The sequence below is a fragment of the Anneissia japonica genome, unplaced genomic scaffold (assembly GCF_011630105.1).
Source record: "Anneissia japonica isolate Jap-2015-1 unplaced genomic scaffold, ASM1163010v1 scaffold287809_len330493_cov202, whole genome shotgun sequence".
In the NCBI taxonomy this organism is placed as follows: domain Eukaryota; kingdom Metazoa; phylum Echinodermata; class Crinoidea; order Comatulida; family Comatulidae; genus Anneissia; species Anneissia japonica.
The window spans coordinates 21,313-45,236 of record NW_022725566.1 but is presented as its reverse complement, the minus strand read 5'-3'; the positions used below and the strand labels follow the sequence as shown (position 1 = coordinate 45,236).

General features: G+C 31.5%; 1 protein-coding gene across 10 annotated transcripts in view; it reads left to right on the top strand.

Moving 5' to 3' along the window:
* Positions 1 to 23,924, top strand: part of LOC117112764 (phosphatidylinositol-binding clathrin assembly protein LAP-like) — a 46,437-nt gene that overhangs the window by 11,828 nt on the left and 10,685 nt on the right. For 2 of the 10 annotated variants that reach the window (XM_033255926.1, XM_033255923.1), the window contains exons 4-18: positions 1,663 to 1,765; positions 2,301 to 2,340; positions 3,528 to 3,584; positions 4,797 to 4,908; positions 5,931 to 6,037; positions 6,546 to 6,608; positions 9,551 to 9,598; positions 14,109 to 14,185; positions 14,934 to 15,051; positions 15,495 to 15,639; positions 15,994 to 16,149; positions 18,464 to 18,526; positions 19,523 to 19,685; positions 22,071 to 22,109; positions 23,075 to 23,186. In XM_033255926.1, coding sequence (XP_033111817.1) covers positions 1,663 to 1,765; positions 2,301 to 2,340; positions 3,528 to 3,584; positions 4,797 to 4,908; positions 5,931 to 6,037; positions 6,546 to 6,608; positions 9,551 to 9,598; positions 14,109 to 14,185; positions 14,934 to 15,051; positions 15,495 to 15,639; positions 15,994 to 16,149; positions 18,464 to 18,526; positions 19,523 to 19,685; positions 22,071 to 22,109; positions 23,075 to 23,186 — 1,403 coding nt within the window. Of the gene's footprint in view, positions 1 to 1,662; positions 1,766 to 2,300; positions 2,341 to 3,527; positions 3,585 to 4,796; positions 4,909 to 5,930; positions 6,038 to 6,545; positions 6,609 to 8,316; positions 8,347 to 9,550; positions 9,599 to 14,108; positions 14,186 to 14,933; positions 15,052 to 15,494; positions 15,640 to 15,993; positions 16,150 to 18,463; positions 18,527 to 19,522; positions 19,686 to 22,070; positions 22,110 to 23,074; positions 23,188 to 23,924 lie in introns of all 10 variants that reach the window. The other 8 variants (XM_033255933.1, XM_033255928.1, XM_033255925.1 and 5 more) reach the window with 7 other exon arrangements.

Sequence of the window (23,924 nt, the reverse complement as noted above, 5' to 3'; positions counted from 1 at the left end):
CGCCATCACCCTCAACATCGATGAATATTTAATCATTTGAATATCTTCTTAGCATAATTCATTGTTGAATTTGTTATAACAGGTGTCCCATCCTATTCATCAATACCTTCAAATATGCATGTTTATAATTCACAGAATGTTTAACATCTCATCTGAAAATGATGATTTGTAATGATGTTTATATGGAACTGTTAGTAAACCAGGCTACTGTAAATTATCTTACTTCTAACTGTTGCTGAATTGTTACATAAATTCAATAAGAACATTAAATATTCAGGAGCAGTAACATGCCATTAAAGGCCGATAATAGTGTGCGGTGCACGCCACCTACTTAAATATGTTAACTGGTCTATTCATTAAGTAGCCACATACACTTATGCAGCAATCTATTTAATGTCTTTGTATTATTCATTATTTCTGTTTTTTTCTTTTTTCTGTTCAGTGTTTTTATCAATATCATAACATTAAATAATTTGTAATATTTATCATTTTTGTAAATTAGACATGGTCTCATTTCATTTCTTATTGTTATTATTATTATTGTTATTATTATTATTATTATTATTATTATTATTATTATTATTATTATTATTGTTATTATTATTGTTGTTGTTATTATTACTATTATTATTATTATTATTATTGTTATTACTATTATTATTATTATTATTATTATTATTATTATTATTATTATTATTATTATTATTATGTTTATTATTAATCTAGTTTATATATTTGTTTTCAAATTATATCTGTATTGATTAAAAACCAAAAATAATTCTGTCTTTCAAATAATGGTATGCTTAAAATGTCAATAAATATTTTTTTCATTTCTTTTTGCAGTGATTCATTTTCTACATTATTTAATACTGTCTCTTATACACATCTTATATATATATATATATATATCAGTTTTTAGGATAAAATATTTTTTATAATCTGTACTTTAATTTTATAGTCTGAGCATGATGTTTATATGGCCAAATATGTACACTGTATAATTTATAGAGTTTCTTATTACAAGAAACTGAAGCAATTTCTATTTTTTGCCACAAAGATGGCCACAAAATATTTGCATTTTACAATGTGTGTATTGTTAAGCAACATTGAATGTTATGAGATTTAAACTATGCTGATGGAATGTTGCTGTAATTAAACACTGAATATCAAATCTCGTGAACACTTCAGGAGCAGATGCTAATTAATTCAGAGCATAATTAAACCATTGTCTCCATCTATCTACAATTTGCAATGTATTATAGAATCCATACTGTAAGTTATGATTGACAACATTTTGATGAAAAGTCACAATAGGTAAAATCCCATAAATATTCAATTACTGTATAATAATTGAATTAAAATTTTGTCATGAAGTATTGTTTTATCATTTAAATTTTAAGACTAATGTACAGTAAGTAAACCTTCAGAATCGGTTGTAAGAAATAATTTGTTTTGTACATTGTGGAAGGACACTGTATACATGAGGTATGAAATGCATTGTAATGTGTAAGAATGAGAAAATTTGAATTGGTTCTGTTGAAAATCATTGTGTTTACTGTAGAATCTGCTTAATTAGAGTAATTTAGTGAAAAATTGTTCAATCTACCAAATAAGTATTATGCTTGCATAGAGGATAAATCAATATGTACCTTGCTTTTTTAGGATATGAAATGTCAACATACATCCGAAGATACGCAAAATACGTCAACCAGAAAGCAGTCTCATACAGGCTGGTTGCATTTGATTTCTGTAGAGTGAAAAGAGGGTAAGCTGTAATGATCCATGACGTACCATGTATTGTACACATGCAATGCATAGCTCGTTCCTACATTAGCTAATGTCCAAGGGACTTGAAAAGGGCTTAATAGTTCCAATGTAACATTAGATGTATTTGTGTGGTTATATTAGGGAGATTTCACAACCTTACGATAACGATTACGAATGCGTCATTATCGTTATTCATGCCTAAAACATTCTTGACTATGCTGTATGAACTGAATATGATTCTAGGTTCATGCAAAAAGCATAAATCACCTACATTTTTACATATTATGCAAGTAGGTGAAGGGTTGTCTTTAAATTTGATGACGTAACCCTACTTGTTATCGTTTTTGTAAGCTTGAGAAAACTCCCTATTAAAGTATTAAGGCTTTGAAAAGTTAATTGTTCTATTCTAAGTTAAAATGGTAAAAAAATATTGGTAGCAATAAAGCTATCCACTATTATTGTTATTGTTAATGTTTATCTTGTTTTGTGTTTCCAATAACCACATTATTTCGTATATGTCAACTTATTTACAGAAAGGAAGATGGACTCTTGAGGTCAATGCAAACAGAAAAAGTAAATTCCATATATTTTATCTTTCAATGATATTTTTATTGATGATACATTATTTAATAAGCTCAGTCTGTTCACCATAGTTAACCTATAAAATTATTGGCCCTCTCTATTTTTAGCTATTAACCATCCAATGTGTTGCAGTAGCCAAGTTAACACAGATTTGACCTTTATTGCCAACTATTGATCCTTATATTACTAACTATTGACTCAAGATCCAAGTATTAACCCTCCATAGTATGAAGGGTTAATACTTAGATCTATAGTCAATAGTCAGTAATATAAGATCAAATGTTGACTGTCTGTAGCCAACTTAAACCTCTCCACAGTTAACTGTTGACCCTCTATAGCCACATATATATCATGGGGAGATTTATTTGGTGTTGGGAGTTTAAATACATTTATTTCCAAGGTATTGATCAGTGACCATCAGATAGATTAACATTGAATCACTCTATTGTCATGTTGAATCAGAAGTGAATAATGAACCATACACTTTGAGCTCTTGTATGATCTTCATGGTCAGAATAAAGGCCGTTTAGTTTGTAATCGTGAGTTTCAAGTCAGAATTTCCAGTAAACCAATTCCACAATAAATGAAAATACCTTTGTCCTGATATAATTACTGTACTTCAATCTACAAAGATTTTAACCAGAATTTTCATTTCTTTTTTTCATTGGAACAACAAAGTAAGATACATAATTTTTTTCATTTTGGAACAACAAAGTAAGATACTTAATAAAGAAAATATTAAGAGGTACTATAGATGAGATGATCAAAAAGTTAAATTAAATCAACCATCGAGGAATTAGTTTTAAAACTAAACTAATTCCTCCATGAATCAAATATCTAGTAATATCCAACCACCTAAAAGGCAAACATGTAAAAGTAAATAAAAATTATTTTAATTGGATAAATATATGTAACTAACATTACTGTCCTCCTTCAAAAAGTCAGCTATACCGTGAATTCAGTGTTTGTTTTTATACTGAACAGGTCCTACACAAATGCTATTATTTATTTATTATTTTCTATACATAATGTTGTTCTCATTGAATCAGTTATTCAACCATATTCTTTAATCTAATTATTTAATTGTGTATGCAAGTTGCCATATAATGTATAATTCACTAACAGGATTACCCATTAATGAAACCTAATAAGTATTTTGTTCTCTTCTTCCTTCTCAGCTGCTAAAAACATTGCCTATTCTTCAGGAACAGTTAGATTCGCTACTTGAATTTGAGGTTAGTGTATTAGGCTGTTTAAGAGGAGGTGCAGACTTCTATTAAAATTTAGTATGATTTCACTCATGATGTGTTGATTCTGAACTATTCGCAATGGACTTTTGTCTTTATTATTTCTTTTCGAACTCGTATAACTTCATGTTGATTATAAATTAATGAGGTAATTTAAATGGTAGGTTTTGTTACCATGGATATGATTATATATAGGTTTTTTTTTCTCCTATGTTGGTGATCACAATGATAGTAATCTTTAGTTTTTTAGCACTGTGGATGTCTTAGTCATGTTTCTAAAACAAATGAGGCTAGAGGCTACAAACTGCATCAAACCATTCATAGGATGGAGATCTCATAGTATTATAACTTCAAACAGGCATTATAATAATGAATGCAGGCTCAAAATTAAATAGGATGACATTTGTGGGTGAGGTACTTTAACTCAGTGCTACTGCTACAGTTTTACTATTTGAAATTTTGCTGTTATCTCAAAGCATAATTGCTTTGAAGCCAAAGTAGAACGTAACCATCTTACTTTGATATCACGCTTCAGTGATCATATAATGGAAATCTATACAGTGGACAATTAAAGTGGCAGTTAATGTAGTTTTTATATATAATCATATTTCAGGAGGGTCACTTATCCAACAATACTGTTCATTGTGGTTCCTCATAATAATTAGTTAAATGGATGAATTATTGTCAGTCCATATTAATGAAGCTGTTTATGTTAATAAAAAAATGTAAACATCAGTAGGTGCCCTCCATTCAAACTTTAGTATAATTAATCATAAATAATTATTCAATTAAACAAAATAGCATTTTTTATTTGTCTTTCTATTTTAATGTGAGTGGCTCTGTAAAATGTTGGTATGTAATAATTGTGTGCATTTTAATTTAGATATGTTTTTGAATGCATAACCATCTATTACATGTGACGTTTGTCATGTGCCGGCAATATAGAGATGTATTTTTGCAAATAGATATTATTATATACGGGCAGCAAAATTCTAAACTTTCAATTTCAGCAACAGTAAGGATTGATCTATTGCCCTATAATTATTCCCAGCATTGCGTTAGCACAAGTCATAAGAATTATCCAATCATGGGGCATTTAATCACAGTGTGTACTAAAATGCTTTAATGCATCATCCTTGCATTGAAGATTGGGTGATGCCAAAGTATTGTAACATTTTTAAATTTATTTTATTGTTGCAGGTAAATTCATCACAACTGAGCAATGGGGTGATAACTAGCTGTTTCATGCTTCTCTTCAAAGACTGTATTCGACTGTTTGCATGTTATAACGATGGCATTATTAATCTTTTAGGTAAAGTGTTGAAACTGTGTGTAAAAAATCGTAATATACTGTCATCATCATCATTATTTTCATAACCATTATGTGAGACATTCTCAACCAACAACAGTTCTTTTCAGTATACCGCAAGCATTAATTATATTATTACCTCGCCATGCAAACCTTCAAACAATACATTATTTTTACCATTGATATATTAAAAAAAACAGTCATCAAAAAATAATCTTAACATTTAATTTTCTTGTGGAATCAAGCCTAGAGCCCTTGGGTTTTATTTGTCTCTCTTCTCCAATCTCTCCCCCCCCCCCTCTCCAAAAAAAAATCTTATTTCTACCATGTTGCTATGGACTGTGTAAATATACTTTTAATTCCAATGCACATTGAAATGCTACAAAGGCACACTTATGTTGGAAGGCATTGACTAGGTGTTGTTCAAGGCTTTTGTTTTTGTGTAGGAGTTTATTTAAACATAGTTTTGCTTTGTTTCAGTTTCAACAACATAGGGTTGCTAAATGTAGAATACAACTATGCAATGTTTTAAGTCTCATTAGAAGATTTAAGGAGTTAAATTGTTTGTAGTCATAAGAGCAAAAACATCGTCAGTTCAGTCATATATTTATGCTAGACTATGGGCTCTTATCCGACAAAACAATATAAAAGATACAATCAGTAGCACAAAGTATAGTCCGTATGACTAAACAAACTCAGACGTTACTCCTTTAAGATCTTATTGAACCCCATATCCCTTCCTAATGGAACTTTTGATCTTAGTATATGGACATTACTCAACTATGATACTAGTGACCGGCATACCCAACCTTAATAACCAAACTGTGCTATTGTCTTAAATGACGTGTATAGACCCAACTTTTTGCATAATTTGAAACTGGGACTTTGAGTTCGGAAGGCAAGCTGCTTAATCGTCAAGCAACAACACCACACACTGTAAATTGGGACCTTGCATTCCTAGTTAAAAGCATTTTATAAATTCCTATATTATTATTTTATAAAGCCATTTTCTGTTTCTTTTGCAGAGAAATTCTTTGAAATGTGTAAAAAGGATTGTAAAACTGCATTGGACTTATATCAGAAATTCCTTATTCGAATGGACAAAGTTTCAGATTTCCTGACTGTTGCAGAGGTAGGTTACATTAAATGCTATCCTCATTCTTTGTTAATGAATGCTTATTTTAGATAGAAACAACAATATATGAAGTTATGTTGAATTTTACCATCTTTTGCATAGAAAATATGCAGTTAAAGGTATATTGTTATCTCCACTGTTAGAATAAAGGATTAATATAGACTGTCATGCTTTATGGCAAAGGCTTCTTTTTTTGAACATGAAAGCTTGACCTGAGAATGACATTTTCGACTGTCTAGATGTGTTGTCAATAAAATAATCTCAATACTGTGCGGTCTGTAGTGTCCCACAGTCATCATTTATTAACTCTTACCCTTATCCCCTTCTCCCAAAAGTCTGGTTTTGAATAGAATAATAAAGATTTATGAATTTTATCTGTTACTGTGTCTTTTCTTGTGGGTTTTGTGAATTTGTATTGTCTCTCAATAATTAGATGGAATTTTTAAATATAACTGCACAGGAAACAGTTAATCTTCTTCTCTTACTCCCCCTTCTTTTGGTTCAGACAAATTCTTCTTTTTTGCAGCAAGTGGGTATAGATAAAGGAGAGATTCCAGATTTAGCAAAAGTAAGTAATCATGAATTCTATGTTACTTTCAGCTATTGTGTTTGTAAGTATCATGCTGTTTACTGTTACTTACCTCTATATTGTGATAGATTTAGTAGGTGTTTTTCAACATAATCATGAAAAATTTAATTTGTTTTCTTCAATTATATCTCATAATTTTCTTGTAAAATATTCATTCATGCTCATTCTCACTAATAAGAGGTTCTTAAATTGATCTGTTGAAATTAATGTTTATGAACAAATAGATTAATATTTAAAAATAGTGATGATAATACAGATCACTGTTTGGGATCCATCATGGAGTGATTATCAAGATGATTGAAAATAAATTTATAAGTAACAGGATGAATAAAAAGCAGTCATTCCATCAAAACACTTGTTTCTATAACTACACAACAGTATACATGGAGACAATAGGTGTCAACTATGTGCTATATTGACGCCCTATGAACTCTTACAGTCTTAATTTTATTTGTAATGTGCGTAGCTGAGTCCAGAATAATGACTAATGGAAAAGACAGCACTATCAAGACTAAGGTCTACATTTATTGACTCACATCAATTTGTGCACACAATTTTCGACTAAAGAAATGCAACGTGTGCACAATAAACATTTGTCTCAGTAAGATCTAGTCATTAAAAATGCTACCCAGGTTTTGTATATTTTTTCCATATATGGGCATGATGATGCTACATCAGACCAAAATATGGGCAAATAACAGTGTGTTTGTCACATAACACTGGGTAAGTGTGGATCGAGCCTGACATACTGTCTGTTTCTATTAATTTGTTTTTACATTTCATCTTGGAAAATGTTTTCATGATGGTCCCGAAACATTGAATTTCTGTTATCACTACTATTTAAAAATAGAAATCTGCTATTCTTTAAAAAATATTAATGCGTAACAAAATTCTGTCAAGCTGAAAAACAGTTATTTCTGCTCTTTTGCTAAATAACTTGACAAAAAATTATGTTTAAGATTACTTAGTTTAGATTCCGTTATTCTTTATGTTTTTACTCAAAAGTCTACCTTGTTATTACATAACTCGCTGTCCAGGGGCCTCTTTAGTTCGGCAAATACAAATAGCCTTCAGCTTTCTGGTACTTACTCAAGTCAATTGCTCTCCTTAACTGGCCTCGTGAATGTTATTAGTATTCCTTTACTTTGATATAACCAACTTATACCATTACATGATTTGGTAAAAATACCCCTTGAAAATAATAGAATTACCCATGTCTGGCTTATATTACATCATATTTGTGTTTTAAATTCCAATTAGATGGATTATCATTTTACAAAGTAATGTTGCATCATTTGAATATTGAGCTTAAACCATCCATCCCAATGCAATTAGGATAAACCTTTTAAGTACTAAACAATGTAATTTGTCTTGATATTTGGTTAATTCAGAATGAATGTTTGGGAGCATTTTAATTCATATTTTTATTCTCGTAACCTACTTACATAATAATTATTGATTAGTTATTTGTTTTATTGGTGTTATTGTTAGTTCTGAACATATTTTACATTAAATTATTTAAAGTTATTACTTATAGGATATTGATTAATTGAATCATATGTTATTGGTTAATGATTATATAAATAGTGATCCAATTTTTATAATATATCTTCTCATCCTCTATATCTTTGTTAATTACACATTTGCGTAATGATTGCCTACCATATTCTGTTAAATTTCATTGCAGTTTAAACAACTTCCCAGTGACTTTCAGAATGTGAGTTTTCTCTAGGGCAATTTCCTAGCTTGCTAAACATGAGCCTAAACTAATGCATTTTGGCTACTGCCACCTGTGTTGTTCCGTTATAATTCCTTCAGATAACTAAACTGATACAAGTCGGGCTTGGAATGACTTTTGAGCAAGAACAAGGGAACTCTGATTATATGGACTGCGGTCATATTTTTGGGCATTACCGAGATTCTTATCTACATATTGTGTTCCAAAATTTCTATATAGAATTTACATGGATTTTTAAGGCGTTTTCAATTTTTTTTATTCTACATATTGACGAATTTGAATGATTTTGGATCAAATTATAATTTGTTTTGGAAATATTAATTTTCTATTTCTCTTAGGTTACATCCGAACTTCTATACCAAAAGTCTGATTAAATTTTTAAAGTTTTATGATTTAGATATAAATTCAAATTACAACATATATATTCCTGTTATTGTACCTCTCTTTTTTTGCCCCTCATCCACAATTTTTACGTTTTTCCCTCATCCACAATTTTTATGTTAATATCTAATTAATAAAACAGATATTTGCACGGTGACATTGATGCCCGCATTTGGTCGGACCCATATGGTCAATTGAAATAGTAGTATTTGGTTGTTATAACCATGTTAATTAGTGGTGCCGTAGAATGTGTATGTACTGGTACTAGCATTAGTAGATATGAGAGTTTAGCCCTTGTTTTTGACCAAAACTTTCATGGTTTGATGAGGTACGGTACTCTTTGTTAATTTGTGGTTGTACCAGGTAGAAACGGAAATGTTGGCCGTTCAAACCAATTTATGTTTTACTATTTATTTTGTTTTGAGGAAGAGAATTTTTATTTTGATATTTATAGGATGCAATTTTTTCTTTGGATAAATTTTGGGTATTCCCTTGTATGGGGATGCATAAATGTATACAATAAAAATATGATGAAAAGCAATATAAATTTATTTTGTATAATTGTCAGCATTATTTTTCATCTTACAAAGTATGTAAAGAAGTATAAACAGGGGAAGCTATTCTTAACATACCCTGTGGGACTTGACCTCTTCCCTTCAATAATCAAATCTTATTTGAATAAATATTTCTGTGAGATTCAGCTGTCAGACTCTATATCTCTCAATCTGTATTTCATGTCTTTTTCATTAGTACCTGAGCCTCTAAGATGTTGACTGATCTATTCATGATATTTCTTCATTAGGCTCTCGACTTACAAAGCAGTTCCCAATGGCTGAACGATCTTGTAAAGGTAGACCTCCAAATGCTTTGAGAATATCTCTACCAATCAGCTGTCTATAGCTGCACCTTAGGCATTTTTTAGTTATTGCACAATTGGCCTAAAAAAGTTTATAGGTTACATAATTAGTTATGATTTTCATTCTGCTTTCCTCACATTCTTTTTGGTTTTTTAATAGAAATTTCTTTCCTCATTTAGAAATAACCATCCTTTGGCTTCTAGATCATACTTATTACCTGGTACAACCATAACAAAACATTCATTTTGAATCAGCCATTAACAGTTCTTATATTTATCTTAAAACTGCTTTCTTTAACATACTAATTATATGTTTTAATATAACTAACTTGGAATATATTTTGAATGTTAATCATCATTGTAAAGATAGCTATAGTCTGATACACAGTAAACCAATGACTAACACTGGTGAAGCAATGACTTTACTAATGGTAAACCAATGATATACCAATGGCCTTACCAGTGGTATACCAATGGCGTTACCAGTGGTATACCAGTGGCCTTACGAGTGGTATACCAATTGCTTGTGCATTAATAGTAAACCAATATCTACTGTATACCTATGCTAAACAAATGGTGCACTTATTGTTTGATATTTTTAAATCGTAGTTAATTGTATTTTTTTACTTTCTGGGAAATGTATTAGATATTTTCTTGTAAGGTGTTTTGGTTCGATCATTATCATTATTATCAATACCATATTCAGATTCATAATGTCTTTGCTATATTCATCATCATTGTAATCATCATTGGAATCATCATCATTATCAGTATTGTAATCATCATCAACATCATCATCAACTCCATTATAATATTTGTCATTAAAATACTTCACCATCATCATTAACATTATCGTCAGCATCATCACCATTGTTGTCATCATTATTCACATCGATATCATCATCATCATTATTATATATCAATCAACAATTGACATCCTAGGCTTGGCTCCCCACTGCTGGAACCACTTGCATCTGTCTGTTGCAACTCTTATGCTAGCAAGTGTGACTCTTGTAAATGTTTTGCAGATAGTTTAGGTTGAAACTGATTTTCCTACATTTTTTATATGTCGCATGCATTTAAAATGGTTTTCCTATCCCATTTTTCTTTGCTAGGAACATAATGTGGAACAAAAGTACTTTCATTAACTGCATTTTTCATATTTAATTAGATGAAATGTCTGAAATGTGTTTTTGTAATATAGTGTTCACTTTACTATATACATTCATAATTTAGACATACTTCCATAGTAGAAGAACATCACTAAGTTCTAGACCTCTAATCTTATGCTGGGTGTCCATAAAGCAATTTGTCTGTCTTCACCCAAGATTCAAAGAAACGTAGACGTTGCAGAAGATCTAATGTTTGATTGGTTTATGCTGAATGTTAATATATGACTAGGGAGCAGAAGAGGTTTTAGTTGTATAATATTATCTGTGTATCTAATGAGCAGGCTATGTTCTAATGAGCAGGATGGTATGTGAAGCCTTTGAGAATTGTAGAAATCACAATAGAAACTTAGTATTATCAGCTTTAACTCAGCTGGTTGTACTTAGATGTCATGCAAACATGTTTGGTATTTTTACTAAAATCATCTTGAACCATTATAATAATATGCAACTTCAATATGCATTTTTTTTTTTTGCTTTTGTAAGTGGGTCATGAGCTTCTCTAACACATTCCAGAATTACATGCAAGTTTACAGTATGCAACAGGCATGATTTTAATTAACATTCTGATCCCTTGAACATGAATTATAAATGATTAGTTTCCTTTGACCTTACATTTGATATAATCAGCTGATGAGATGTTACTTTAACAATAAAGCTATCAACCAATCAGGATGAAGAATTGATTTTGCTACTCTAGACTATATCGGGCCAGGGCAGTCTTCCTTCACTGAGTAGAAGCATTCAATAATATTGCTGCAATAAAAATAATAATAAAGCAAAATGCTTTCTTGGATGTTTTTTTTTTCTGTGGTATACATAAGCAAATACAGTGTATATATATAATACTGTGTATACATATGTATATAAATATAGATGCCAGATTGATGTCTATGATGAGTGATGATATACTGTTTTCATAGCTAATTTAAATTACTAACTAATTTTTTTTTGTAACTGACATTTAATTTTTATTAGAATTGATTGGTATATTACCCACCATCCTTTCTCAAATTGCACTCAACATTATCATAATGTGTACTTTAAAAATGCTTAAACAAATACGCATTATCATTCCATGTTATTTTGTAGTACTTAACATTACCTATCTATGGCATATATATCCATCTACTAAAAAAATTACTCTTATAATTTGCCATGGAATGTCATTTTACTTATTTATAAGTTATTAATTATGAATTATAGTAAATTAATGCATACAAGATGCAATGCATATAAATCTCTACATGCTTCATATATAATATGAAAAAAAATGGTCAATATATTTTTCAATTACATGAATTTTCCTTTCTGTGTAATGTCAACAAACAAAAATTCCATTTATATAAATACCATTACCATTTTTTGAATATAAGCTCAATCTTAGTTTATTTCAATTTGCTCAATATATTAAACTAGGACATACCCGTATATATAAACATACAGTATAGTTCTGAATCATATATCTCATAATGTCAAGCCCTTTAAATGCATCACATTATTTCCATTGCCAGCAGATTGAACAGTTTGGAACACATATTCCTTCAGAGTTATTACTTATTTCAGATCATAGCAATAATTGCATTGGCATTCTATCCAACAGGGTAGCCACTAAATACTCAGGTGCGGAGACAAAGTAGAGCAACATCATCATCATCATTATCATAAACATCATCAAAACATCATCATCATCATCAAGATAATTATCTTCAACATCATCATTATTAACATTATCATCATTAACATCATCCACCACCAATACCAAGGTACCAACTCAGGCCCGTAGCTGGACTTAATTTGTGGGAGGTTCATTTCTGTGGAAAGTGGACCTTTTGGCTTGTATGATCTCCGATACTCTGTTCTGATATTGTAAATGTATGAATATGAATTTTTCGTTCTTAAATGCGGACCTTCTCCAGTTTTTGGCCGGTTCGTCGTAACCCCCTTAACCCCCTATGCTACGGGCCTGCAACTAAATGCTCCTGTGTGGGGATAGACAAAGTAGATATAGTCCCTAACCCCGAGGACACACAAAACGCCCAGGTATAGACTTCAACCCTGATTTTTTTTTTTAAGCCCAAACTTTCTTACGGTGCCACAATCTTCCTCCAACATAGTAATATGAAATCAGCCTATAATATAAATCAGTTTTAATAATATTGCATGGTTCTTGTAATTTCTTTATTTATTATTGCTTTATATTTATTTTTTATCAAATACCTGAAATTGCTATAATAAAAATCAACCCAGTCAACATTGTTGCAATGTAAATTTTTTTAAATAGAAAACTGTAAGTCTTGTAATAAATATAATATTTTTATTCACCTGTATGCATGCTTATAAGTTATACTGAATTTAATCTTAACAAATTCAGAATACTATATATTTTTATATCCAGCATTATTTAGATAACAGAGACCACATCTAATTAGTCCCACTTTTGCATAACAAATATTTTGTAATATTTTTTATAAAGTTGTAATAATAATACAGTCATTTCATAGTTGATTTCAATTTCACTTTCAAATTTGAAACTACATTGGTGTAACATTTCAAGAGAGATATATTGCATAGTTGCAAATAAAAGTTTATCATAAATTAGATATTAGAATCTCAATTGGTTTTCTCTCTAGGTACAATTTTAGTGTACATGCTGTTGAAGCTGTGGCAAAATGTAAAAATAATCACTTATATATTATGTACCACAAAAAGAATATTGAAATCTTTAATAGATTTTTAAAAAACTTGTGTGCCATGCTAACTAACAAGACTGATTTAACCTATATTTTGGTTTTACATTAGTCGAACTTTAGTACAATATTGACTTATACCTTAAAAATACTTCTGTAGAAAAGAAGTTTTTTTTAAATTTTTTTATATTCCTATTTTATTGTTTTTATATTGTTATTCTATCAAATCATAGCAATTTAATTCACAACTAGATCAAATTCAACTAAGTGTCAATTTATTGCTTCATATCAAGAGTTGATGAAGTTTAAATTTTAAAACTGGCACCACAACTATAAGACATTTTAAAATAAAGGTTACCAAATTGAAAATGAACCTGCCATTAGAGAACAAGTTATGCTGTTCAGATGTTGTTGTCACACTAGTTAATCCTTGGAAGACGTTGCCATCTTAGCGTCTTCCCTGGTTAGTCTCGGCAAAATCTCATAATCTTGCCATCATTCCGTCTCGTTAGCGTATTGTATTTCAAATGTCACAGTTTAATGTAGCAATTCCTATGCAAAATTACAATTAGTATTTTTTAGAAAATTGTACACAAAATAGAATGACAAATGCTCATTGAAATATGTGATGTTTTTTTGTGTTAGGCTCCAAGCAGTCTCCTTGATGCATTAAAACAGCATGTACAGTCTCTGGAGTCTAGCAAAAAGGTGCAGTGGGTAAAGTAAGTATTTTGTGCATCTTTTTCAAATGTATTTTGCATTCAAAACCCCAAAATTATGTAAAATATAAATAGTGTAGTATTAAATATACTAAAGGAATATAATGTAGAGTAACAGGTACAATTTAGTGAAAAAAAATATATGATGTAAAATAACAAATAAAGATCTGTAATTTACTGTATTGTTATAAGCAGAAATGACAGTGTGGATAATATACAATATTTAAAAAAAAACCTATTTGATATAGTCGTTATTTAATGGTAATTGTGATATACTTGTTAAGCGCATAATACAAAATCTTTTCTATATGCTAAGAAACCACAGTCCAACTGGAAGAAAGAAGCAGTAAACATTCTACACGATACAAACTGAGTTTGTGGATTTCCATTAACATTGTTTCCTATTTAACTGGAAATGTGTTAATATGTTATAATTTTCCAGAATACAATTTAATGTACCATAAAATTATGTATCTGGCCTGCTATATACATAAAACTCTGTCCACACAAGTTTATGTGCCAAATTTGTGTGATATGCCCATGATATATGGGCATAATGATTGCATACTACACCCATATATAGGCATGATGAGGTTATGTAACACCCATATATGGCCATGATGATGTCATACCACACCCATATATGGGCATGATGATATCTTCTTTACCTAAATGCAAATCATATATATTTGTCGCATGATGCATGATAGTGTTCATTAAAGCTTAAATTCTGTTTATGTTGTGTCCTTAGACCTGCCACCATTGCATCAGCAGTGAATGCATTCTCTTCAAATCTAGCCAACATTGATCCAGATGAGAAAAAATTAGCATTAGAAGAGGAAAAAAGCAGGTTGGCAGCATTGAAAAAAGTAGGTATAGAACGATAACGAGATAGCGCTCTCCGCGATCCTATGCGTAACAAATAGAAGCGTCGATGTTCAGTAAAAAGAAGCATAAAAATTAATTGTAATAGAGAGAGGGCGTCCTAGTTACTATGGTGGTTGTTCCAGAATTTGCACATAGATCATAGATGTCAAAGTTCAAAAGTAATTGTAATTGTGGGAGCGTGCCCTACACTGCGTTGTTAGAGAATTTTCTTGCAGAATTTCCGGAGAACGCTATCTTATTTTCTAAGATAGCCTTATCTTTTATTATAAGATCTTTAGTATAGAACAACAAACTGTGTTGAACTAAGATTTTCTAGGTGTATCCATAGAATAGAGAAACAGGAGTTACAACTACCCTAGATCAGTCATTTACAATTTTCTCGATCATTAATATAATTAATATATTTCTCTTATACTCTCCTCAGCATACACACATGCCTCAGTCTGCAGTTGATGTCAACCAATCATCTACAAATAACAACCCATTCAATGCGAGTACCTCACCGACAGTAGCAGCACCAGCTCCAGCAACAACCCCAAGTCAAGATCTTTTTAGTGTTGTCCAAACAAGTAAGTCAATGCCTTATGTATACCCATGACTAGCCAATTCCTCTGTACAATATACTTACATCTGTTTACCATAGTGCTATTGTCTGTGTAAATTGTTCATTCCTAATGTATTTATCTCAAAAAAAGCAAACCTTCTTTAAACTCTGATGACTTCCATAATCAGCAACAATATTAAATGTTTCTTGTGTTTGTTTCTCCCCCAACCCAGAATGCATTGTGGTAAACAGTTGTTAATGTACAAAAGTGCTATCTCTATTGGCGTCATTGCTCCATTGGCCAACTATTTACTTGTCATCTATACATCTGCTAACATTTCATGAATGAGACATCGTGAACTTGGCATATTTTTTTTAGATCCATCGCAACCGCAACAAACGACGAGTAAGCCGTCAGAGGACCTGATGGGCTTAGCACCCAATCCAATGGCAGCTGTCCAAGCAACGTTACAAGCCCAGTCTCAAATGATGCACCCCGGGGTACCAGGAAGCTCTCCTTGGGGCTCGCCGAATGGTAAGAACTAATAACCAACACTCTGCACATAATATCATGCATGCTCATTTTTTATGCTTCGCTTTACAAGCATAGGTACATACATGCAATCATGCTAAAAAACATGCCTTGTTAATTCAATTGTAAATCATTTATTTAAAAAAAAGTATTAAAATGGTTTATTTAATTTAAATATTGATCAGCCTTTCTTAATTTATTGGCAGGTTTCTTTAATAGATGCAGAATTATTAGTGTTTTATTATTAATAACTTAGATCATCTTGTTTTATATTTTTTTTATATAATTTAATTAAAGCCCCATTCCCTGCAAAATTTCACTAAAAACTGACTTTTTTTAGAAAATATGCATTTGCATTACTCCAATTATTATAAATCATGGAAAAATATTGGCATGAATTTTAGTTTTACGCAAAAGAATTAAAAAAAAGAGAAATACAGACTATTTCTCATAAAATATTACCATTTTCTCGACGAATTCATCGTTACTAGGCAAATTCAGAGGTTGTAGATCGCATCCACTGGAATACTCTCGCTTTTATGTATACTTTATACAGTCAATAAAGTGCGCCCTCTCTAATGAGAATAGTTTTTGTACTTCGCATCTCGCACAATGCGGTCGTTCGGCTAGGCTGAGATATGTTTGTTAAGTGTCAAAATCTCAGTCAGAATCAGTTTTTTAACAAATTTGAAATAATTCCTATGAAATATTATATTTCACAAGTGTCAATACTAGCAACGGAAAATATCATGTCGGCCGTTTTTATGTGTGATAACAGAACCTAAATCGAGGTAAGGCTAGGCCTAGCCTAGCAGCGTTGGATAGGCTAATGTTTTTTCTGATATTTCTTCTCACGACCTATCGCAAAATCAACATGAAAAATTCATCCGCATCTATTTTTTGTGTGGAACACAAAAAATCAAATTTCAGTCTTATTTTACATTTTTTTCATTTTTAGGAATGTTTAAATTCAGTTAAACTAGCAATTCCGTATTATATTTATAAATCTTTATAACATTATACAAAAATTAGATTTTTCTTAAAAACTGAAATTTTGCCGGGAATGGGGCTTTAAGGTGAATAATCTTATTTTACCTTTTTATCTACCAGTTTCCAATTGATTGTCTATAAAAAAAACTAGCAGTAAATTACAGTTTTATATCTTATGAGTGAATATCCTCAAGGCTTTACAATTTGGACATTATCACAGTAACTAAGAGCTTCAAGTTTCAATGCTGCATTATTTTAGCTTTCAGAGTTGATATCAAAGTCCATTTGTTTAATCATTATCAGAGCTTGTATTCTTGTTTTCTTCGCTCTATGTTCATTGCTTTCTTTTCTTTGCTTCAAAACTTTATCTTCTCATGCGGCACTTGTTTTGATTTGGTGGATAAATGCTGATTTCGCTGAAGCAAAAAACTCTGATAGAAATGTGAATGCGCATGAACCAACTCTATTGATTTGCGCAACTAAATTTGCCTAGTGGAAAACAGGATTTATTGTTTTACCATGAACTGCTGCATAGATTCATGTAGATTTAGACTGTTGATCAGACAAGACTGGAGCTTGACATGAAATACCTTGCTGGTACTTGTAACAAAAAAATTAGTTTTGTAGCATCTTCCCTTCCTAGTGTACTGGTACCTCATTCTTGTGCATTATATAATCCCTCTCAGCAATTTAAATATAAATCATGCAACAAAAAGGATAACAATAAACCCCTCCCCCCCCCACCTTTTCAGGACCCTTGAGCTGAAATTTTTTTTGTTACAATAGGAAAGTCAAGAAATCTCATTTCCCGCCATTTAGGTATCAACATTTTCCTGGGCGGACCTCCTGACCCCCTTTTCTTTTTGGAGTTCATTTATTCATGAAAAAAAGAATACGTATGCAACTATTCATTTTTTTTCTGTATGTATACACATATAATAGGCATATTTACTGTAATAGGAATGTGAAAATTTACCTGACTGTTTTCAAGAGGGGAGAAACCTTGACCTTAAGTCATTAAAAGGTACCTCAGAAGTTTGGACCCACCCCCTCCCCCAAATTTGAACCCAGATCCACACATAATAGCTATTTACTAATTTCAATACAATTGATTAATATTCAGGATATACAGATAAACACATTGATTAACAAATTCAATAATATGTTTTTTCATGACTAATTGCATTTTTCCGTGCTCTCAAAATTGCTTGTCACACCGAGTCTTCTGGTAATTTTGATGTTCTATTGGTATCCAATGCGTGTGTTGTTTGTTTTTTACCATGTCGTATCATTGTGTGTTTTCTTCATTTTTGCCATTCACCTTCAGGCGTCATGAATTCTCAAGTATCGGCAAATTTCGAACAGGCATTTGGTTCGACGCCGGCGCCAGGTAGGTCCCGGGAACACTTCTTATAGGTGGAATACAAGAATTATTCTACCAGAGGGGGTAGGAGAAACTAAAGAAACAGCTCAATTGTCTTCTTCAGGTCATGTTTATGCTTTTGTTTAAAAAAAATTTGATCAGTATATACTTTCATCTATTTATTTACTTTTTTGTTCTTTTAAATAGAATGAACTGCCACGATTGTTGCTAACTTGCATATTAGTTTTCTAATTATTCCTACTAAAATTCTGTCTGTAAAACTAAATAATGTAAAGTTGTATTTTTCTAAATTGCTATTAATACTTTTTAAAATTGTTATTGTATATTTTTTATTTACTTTATTATGATAATATGATGTGATTAAAATGATAATCATAATTATTTATATCTTTTGTGTTCATACGGTAAATAATGAAAGAAATTGTTTGGCGATAATAGGCACACAAGAGTGGCCAGATGGGCAGTGCTACTACAAAATGTAACACCTCGCATAATAACACCAAAAATCAGAACAAGGGTGTTATAATGCAAGGTTGGCGACAAAAAAACCACCAAAAATGGGAAATATACAACAATTTCCCATTCCGCCAACCAAAGCACTTGTTTAAATAGAATGAACTGCCATTATTGTTACTAACTTGCATATTAGTTTCCTAATTATTCCTACTAAAATTCTGTCTGTAAAACTAAATAATGTAAAGTTGTATTTTTCTAAATTGCTATTATATATTTTTTATTTTTTTATTTATTATTATAATATGCTGTGATTAAAATGATAATCATAATTATTAATATTATTTTTTAATATTCAGACATGATAAGAGATTGTTTGTATTAGACTATAGGTTTCATGTTATTCAAACTAAATTGTTCCCACAAATGAAACATTCTAAAATTGACAAAACTGGGATAATGAATAAATTCTATTTAAGAAGTGTCTTCAATCAATCAAGCATTGATAAAGAATATTTAAATTATCAAAATTATATTAATACCTCACAGCTGGCCAGGAGTTACTCGGTGAGATAATGCAGCCGATGAACAAGCCAGAAGAAAAAGCACCGACCACCGACGGTCTCATCTCAAATGGAACGTCGAAAGATATAGACAGCACTCTCGCTCAATTAGCTACCAATCTTGACATGAAAGTAGGAACACCGAAAAAGTAAGTGCATGTGGCAGTTAAAACTGGTAGTAAAGATTATGTGTACACTGAAACATAGTGGTCTTTGTGCCTGTGGCTCTATGTCTTTGTGAAATGCAGGTTACAGGGAATCAAGTTTAAGAAAGCCCATGTGCACGTTAAAAAGTAAAGACGGACACTCACTACGCATAGCAGTTATATGCCAATACGAAAATGCAACCCCACTACATTCACATAATGGATCATTTTTAATGACGATCTGACTCGCGTACAATCAGTAGATGGTGTAGAGTTGGATTTTATCGTATGATGTCGTAGAATGCTGTTGTAGAATGCCGTGAGTGCCTGGGTTACCACTCTTTAGGGGGAAAAAAAAAGTAGAGGATTGCCTCTGGCTATACAGCCTAATCCACCACCTGAGGTGTGCTACTCTGTGGCTGCCATAGGCCCAAAAGCAAGCCCAAATTACCCAGTTACTTAACTGAGACCTATAATTTAATTTACTTTTTTATAAATAGCTTAGCTCTCTAAATTGAAAGAAAAGTCCTTTACTAAGCCTTGCCTCTTGGTTATTATTGCCAATTTTCTCATAAAACGACTGTAACATTGCCTGCAATATAATGTTGTGAAAGTGTGAGACGTGCGCATATTCCTGACCCAGTTATTTAATAACATGTTCTGATTGATCGGTTTTAAAATTTTGAATGATACTCTAGAACAATTCATTCTGATACTTTATTGTTGTTGCCAGTGTTAATACCACACTGGTATCACTTCCACCATTGCTCAAAGGATACTGTTTTTCAGATATGTTTTTTGTAAGCCTGGTTCCAATATCATTTGTGGCTGCAGTAAAACTATCCTATGACATATCAATCATCATTATGTTTGATTTCTCTACTGTCAACCTGTCAATCATGATGTAACTGCATATGTATAAAGCTCTATCTAGATTATCAAATATTCTTTGACAAAAATGCTGCATGCCTATATATGTGGCAAAGACAAGCCAAACCAGTCACTCATCGCAAATTGTGTTTCAGAGAAAATAGCAAAGACATGTTAGAATGTAAAATTTTTAGAAATCTATTTTATTTCACTAAACTAAGGTTTATATATTTATACATCACACTGTGCTGTTATTTTTCCCAATTTCAATGTTAAAACAACACTTTTTAATTATTTTATTATAGTTTCTGCATGAGAAATGCCTGAAATCATAAACCTTGAAGGCTGATTTCTCATATATTGTTATTGTTTATTGTACAGCTGTATGCTTAAATGCTTGTAACTTCAGAAGGAAATGTCAGATTTGAGCGATTTTTTTTTACCATTTTATAGCTCTTATTTTACTCTTTAACCCTATATTAATAACTCAAAATCGATTTTTTTTTTTTGAGCGATGAGTGACTGGTTTGACTTGTCTTAGCCATATATAGTCATGATGTGCCTGTATATGGTCATGATGGGATGTCATCATGACCATATTTAGGCATGTTTTTGTTAAATAAAATTTGTCAGTCTGGACAAGGTTTCAACCATCAATGCTGCAGTTAAATTTGCTTTTGGTTTGGTTTTGTCTTGCTTCGTGATATTGCAGTCTTTTTTTATTTTAGGGCCCTTTGGTATATATTTTACTTATATTATTTCTTGAGAAAACATTAAATCATAAAGAAATGCATTTTGAAATCTGCTTGATAATTTTATTTCCAAGTAACATAAAAGCTATGAACTTGGACATAGAAGTTAATGTATCTAACCCCTAGTCTGAAAATCTATTCTAAAATCCTCATGTTTATCTATATATTTATCGTCAAAAACAGCCTCTATAAACTTCCTGGGACATAACATAGATGGTAGCCCTTGTTTAGGCTCAGTTGTGATGAACAGTGGTAGATTTCAGAATGTGTATAGATCTTTTAAAAATAATTTTCTATAGTCCTCAGTGTTGTCTCCTTGAGGCTAAAGGTTACAAAATGTTTACCCTTATTCTCACACAGGATACATAAAAAGTCCATAAAACAATTAGTCAGCGGAAATGTTTCCATCTGATGTAACAATCAAGATTAAATTGTTTATTTTCTCAACTTTATTATATTTATGTTGCTGCAAAAAAAGTCAATTAAACAAGTACTTGGTGGGATTTTTGGTATAATTTCTAGGGGAACAATATACCTTTAATGCAAGGGTGTTTTGCCTCACATTTCCCCCATTTTTATAATGAGTGATCCACCCAGGCTTATGCTGCAAGCATAAGTATTCTAATCATTTACTGGTATACTGTATGATGTGAGAGGTGGCTGCCAATCGGAAGTGCAAGCATTTCAATTCCACTTATCATTCTCATACTTGCATCTTTGCTTATATTTTATCATTCTGCATCATTGATTTGTCTGCACTTGTTAGCTTGTTTGACTTGGATTTGACCTGTGCTGGCAAACTGAAGTAGGTTGATGCATGGCATGTGTCTGTGTAACCCATGACTACATAATCTAGCTGCTATTGCCATCAAAGGCCTAACCCAGCTCTCCCCATTACCACTAAATATAAATATGGTAGCTTCCCTTCCACTCCCTACAATATTGATATCTTATGATGTTAGCTGTCTCTACCTCTCACATTCCTATCTATATTATCTAGTTCAGTTTCCTCATTTTCTAGTCTTGTTCTTTTCTTATTTACATCCAATATTCTGATTCCCTTCTTTTTACCACTCATATTCTATATTCCTCATCATTGTACTCTCTTATTCCTATCTCTTCCTATATTCTAGTACTCTCACATATTCCTTCTCCCTCATATCTACTTTCTTCCTGGTCTTTCAAATATTCCCTCCTTATATCCAGCCTTTTCATATTTCATTTCCTCTTAAACATCCGGAACTCTTTTAACCCATGTGGCGATCTTCCATATTCCAGTCTGTACTACAGTATATATCTCTTTGTCAGTCATCATTGTTTGTATTACTGTATATAGTGTACCGGTACATACTGTAGATATCCCATACACATCTTTAAATCCTAATGGTTAACAAACTAATTCTCCAGTTTGCTTTTGATTACATTGAGAATTTTTTTATTATTATTGATTCTTATTTTGATATTACTAATTATCTTTTATATTATTTTCAAACTAATATTGTTCTTGGGTTTTTCTTAATAATGTTTTACTTTACAGGTTGGTTTATTATTTTTGTTGTAGTTAATTCCAAAAAAGTATAATATACTATAGTATTCTGATTGATCAGTGTCATTGTTACAACTGTTTATAGTAATAAAATACTAATTACTTAAAAAAAGGTTAAAACATTATACTAGTTTTAATATCAATGAAAAATTGTTGATGATATTAAATCAGATTTTGAAATAAATAAAAATCATTCAATTATTTTAATTGCCTATGATTTTCAGAGCTGATCACCAATGGACCAAAAACCCGTCAAGGAATGTGAAGACTGGTGGTGCTAACTGGACTCCCCAGCAAACCACGTCAACAACATGGCCGCAAGGGCAGCCATATATGGTAAGCATTAACAACAAAGAAAACAAAACGCTTGTATCTTAAGCTAAGCATTCATTATCAGATTATTGTCTATCAGACTTTGGGGAAGTACTGTAGAGCATGCAGAGGAAAATCGGGGGTTTTTTTGCCGATGGTGGGGGCAGTGGTAACCGAGAATCTAAGTGCAAGGGGGGCAAGATCTATGATCCAAGATAGGCAGGTTGGAGTGTTCTCTTACCTATTTTTTCGATGATTTCACACATGGTTGAAATTGTTTAGGCTTCTGTCCTTGGAGAAAGTTGGGTTAAAGGGTGTGGGGTGGTGGTTTTGGAAAGTTCCCCTGTTGCCACCGTTGGATCCACCACTGGCATGTCACAACCTCTGAGGCATGGAAAGACACACAAATTGTTTGATCAGAGAAAGTCTGAAGTGAGTATACAATGTCAGACAGTCTGATTAATGACATAAATTTGATGTGACAATGAATGCTAAAGCATGTGACATGCCTAAATATGGTCATGATGACATCACGTCATGACCATATAAGCACATCATAGCTATATATGGGCATACAACGGTGTTTTGTCAAAGGAAATTTGATAGTCAGGATAGAGCACTGGGCTTTAAATTAGCCACTATTTTGCACATTCAACATGGCAATCAAGTACAGTAGGTAGTATATTTCGTGTAAAATAATTGTAATAAATTATATTTAATTGATGCTTAATATTGAAAGAGAGGGTAGAAGCTAAATCTGTA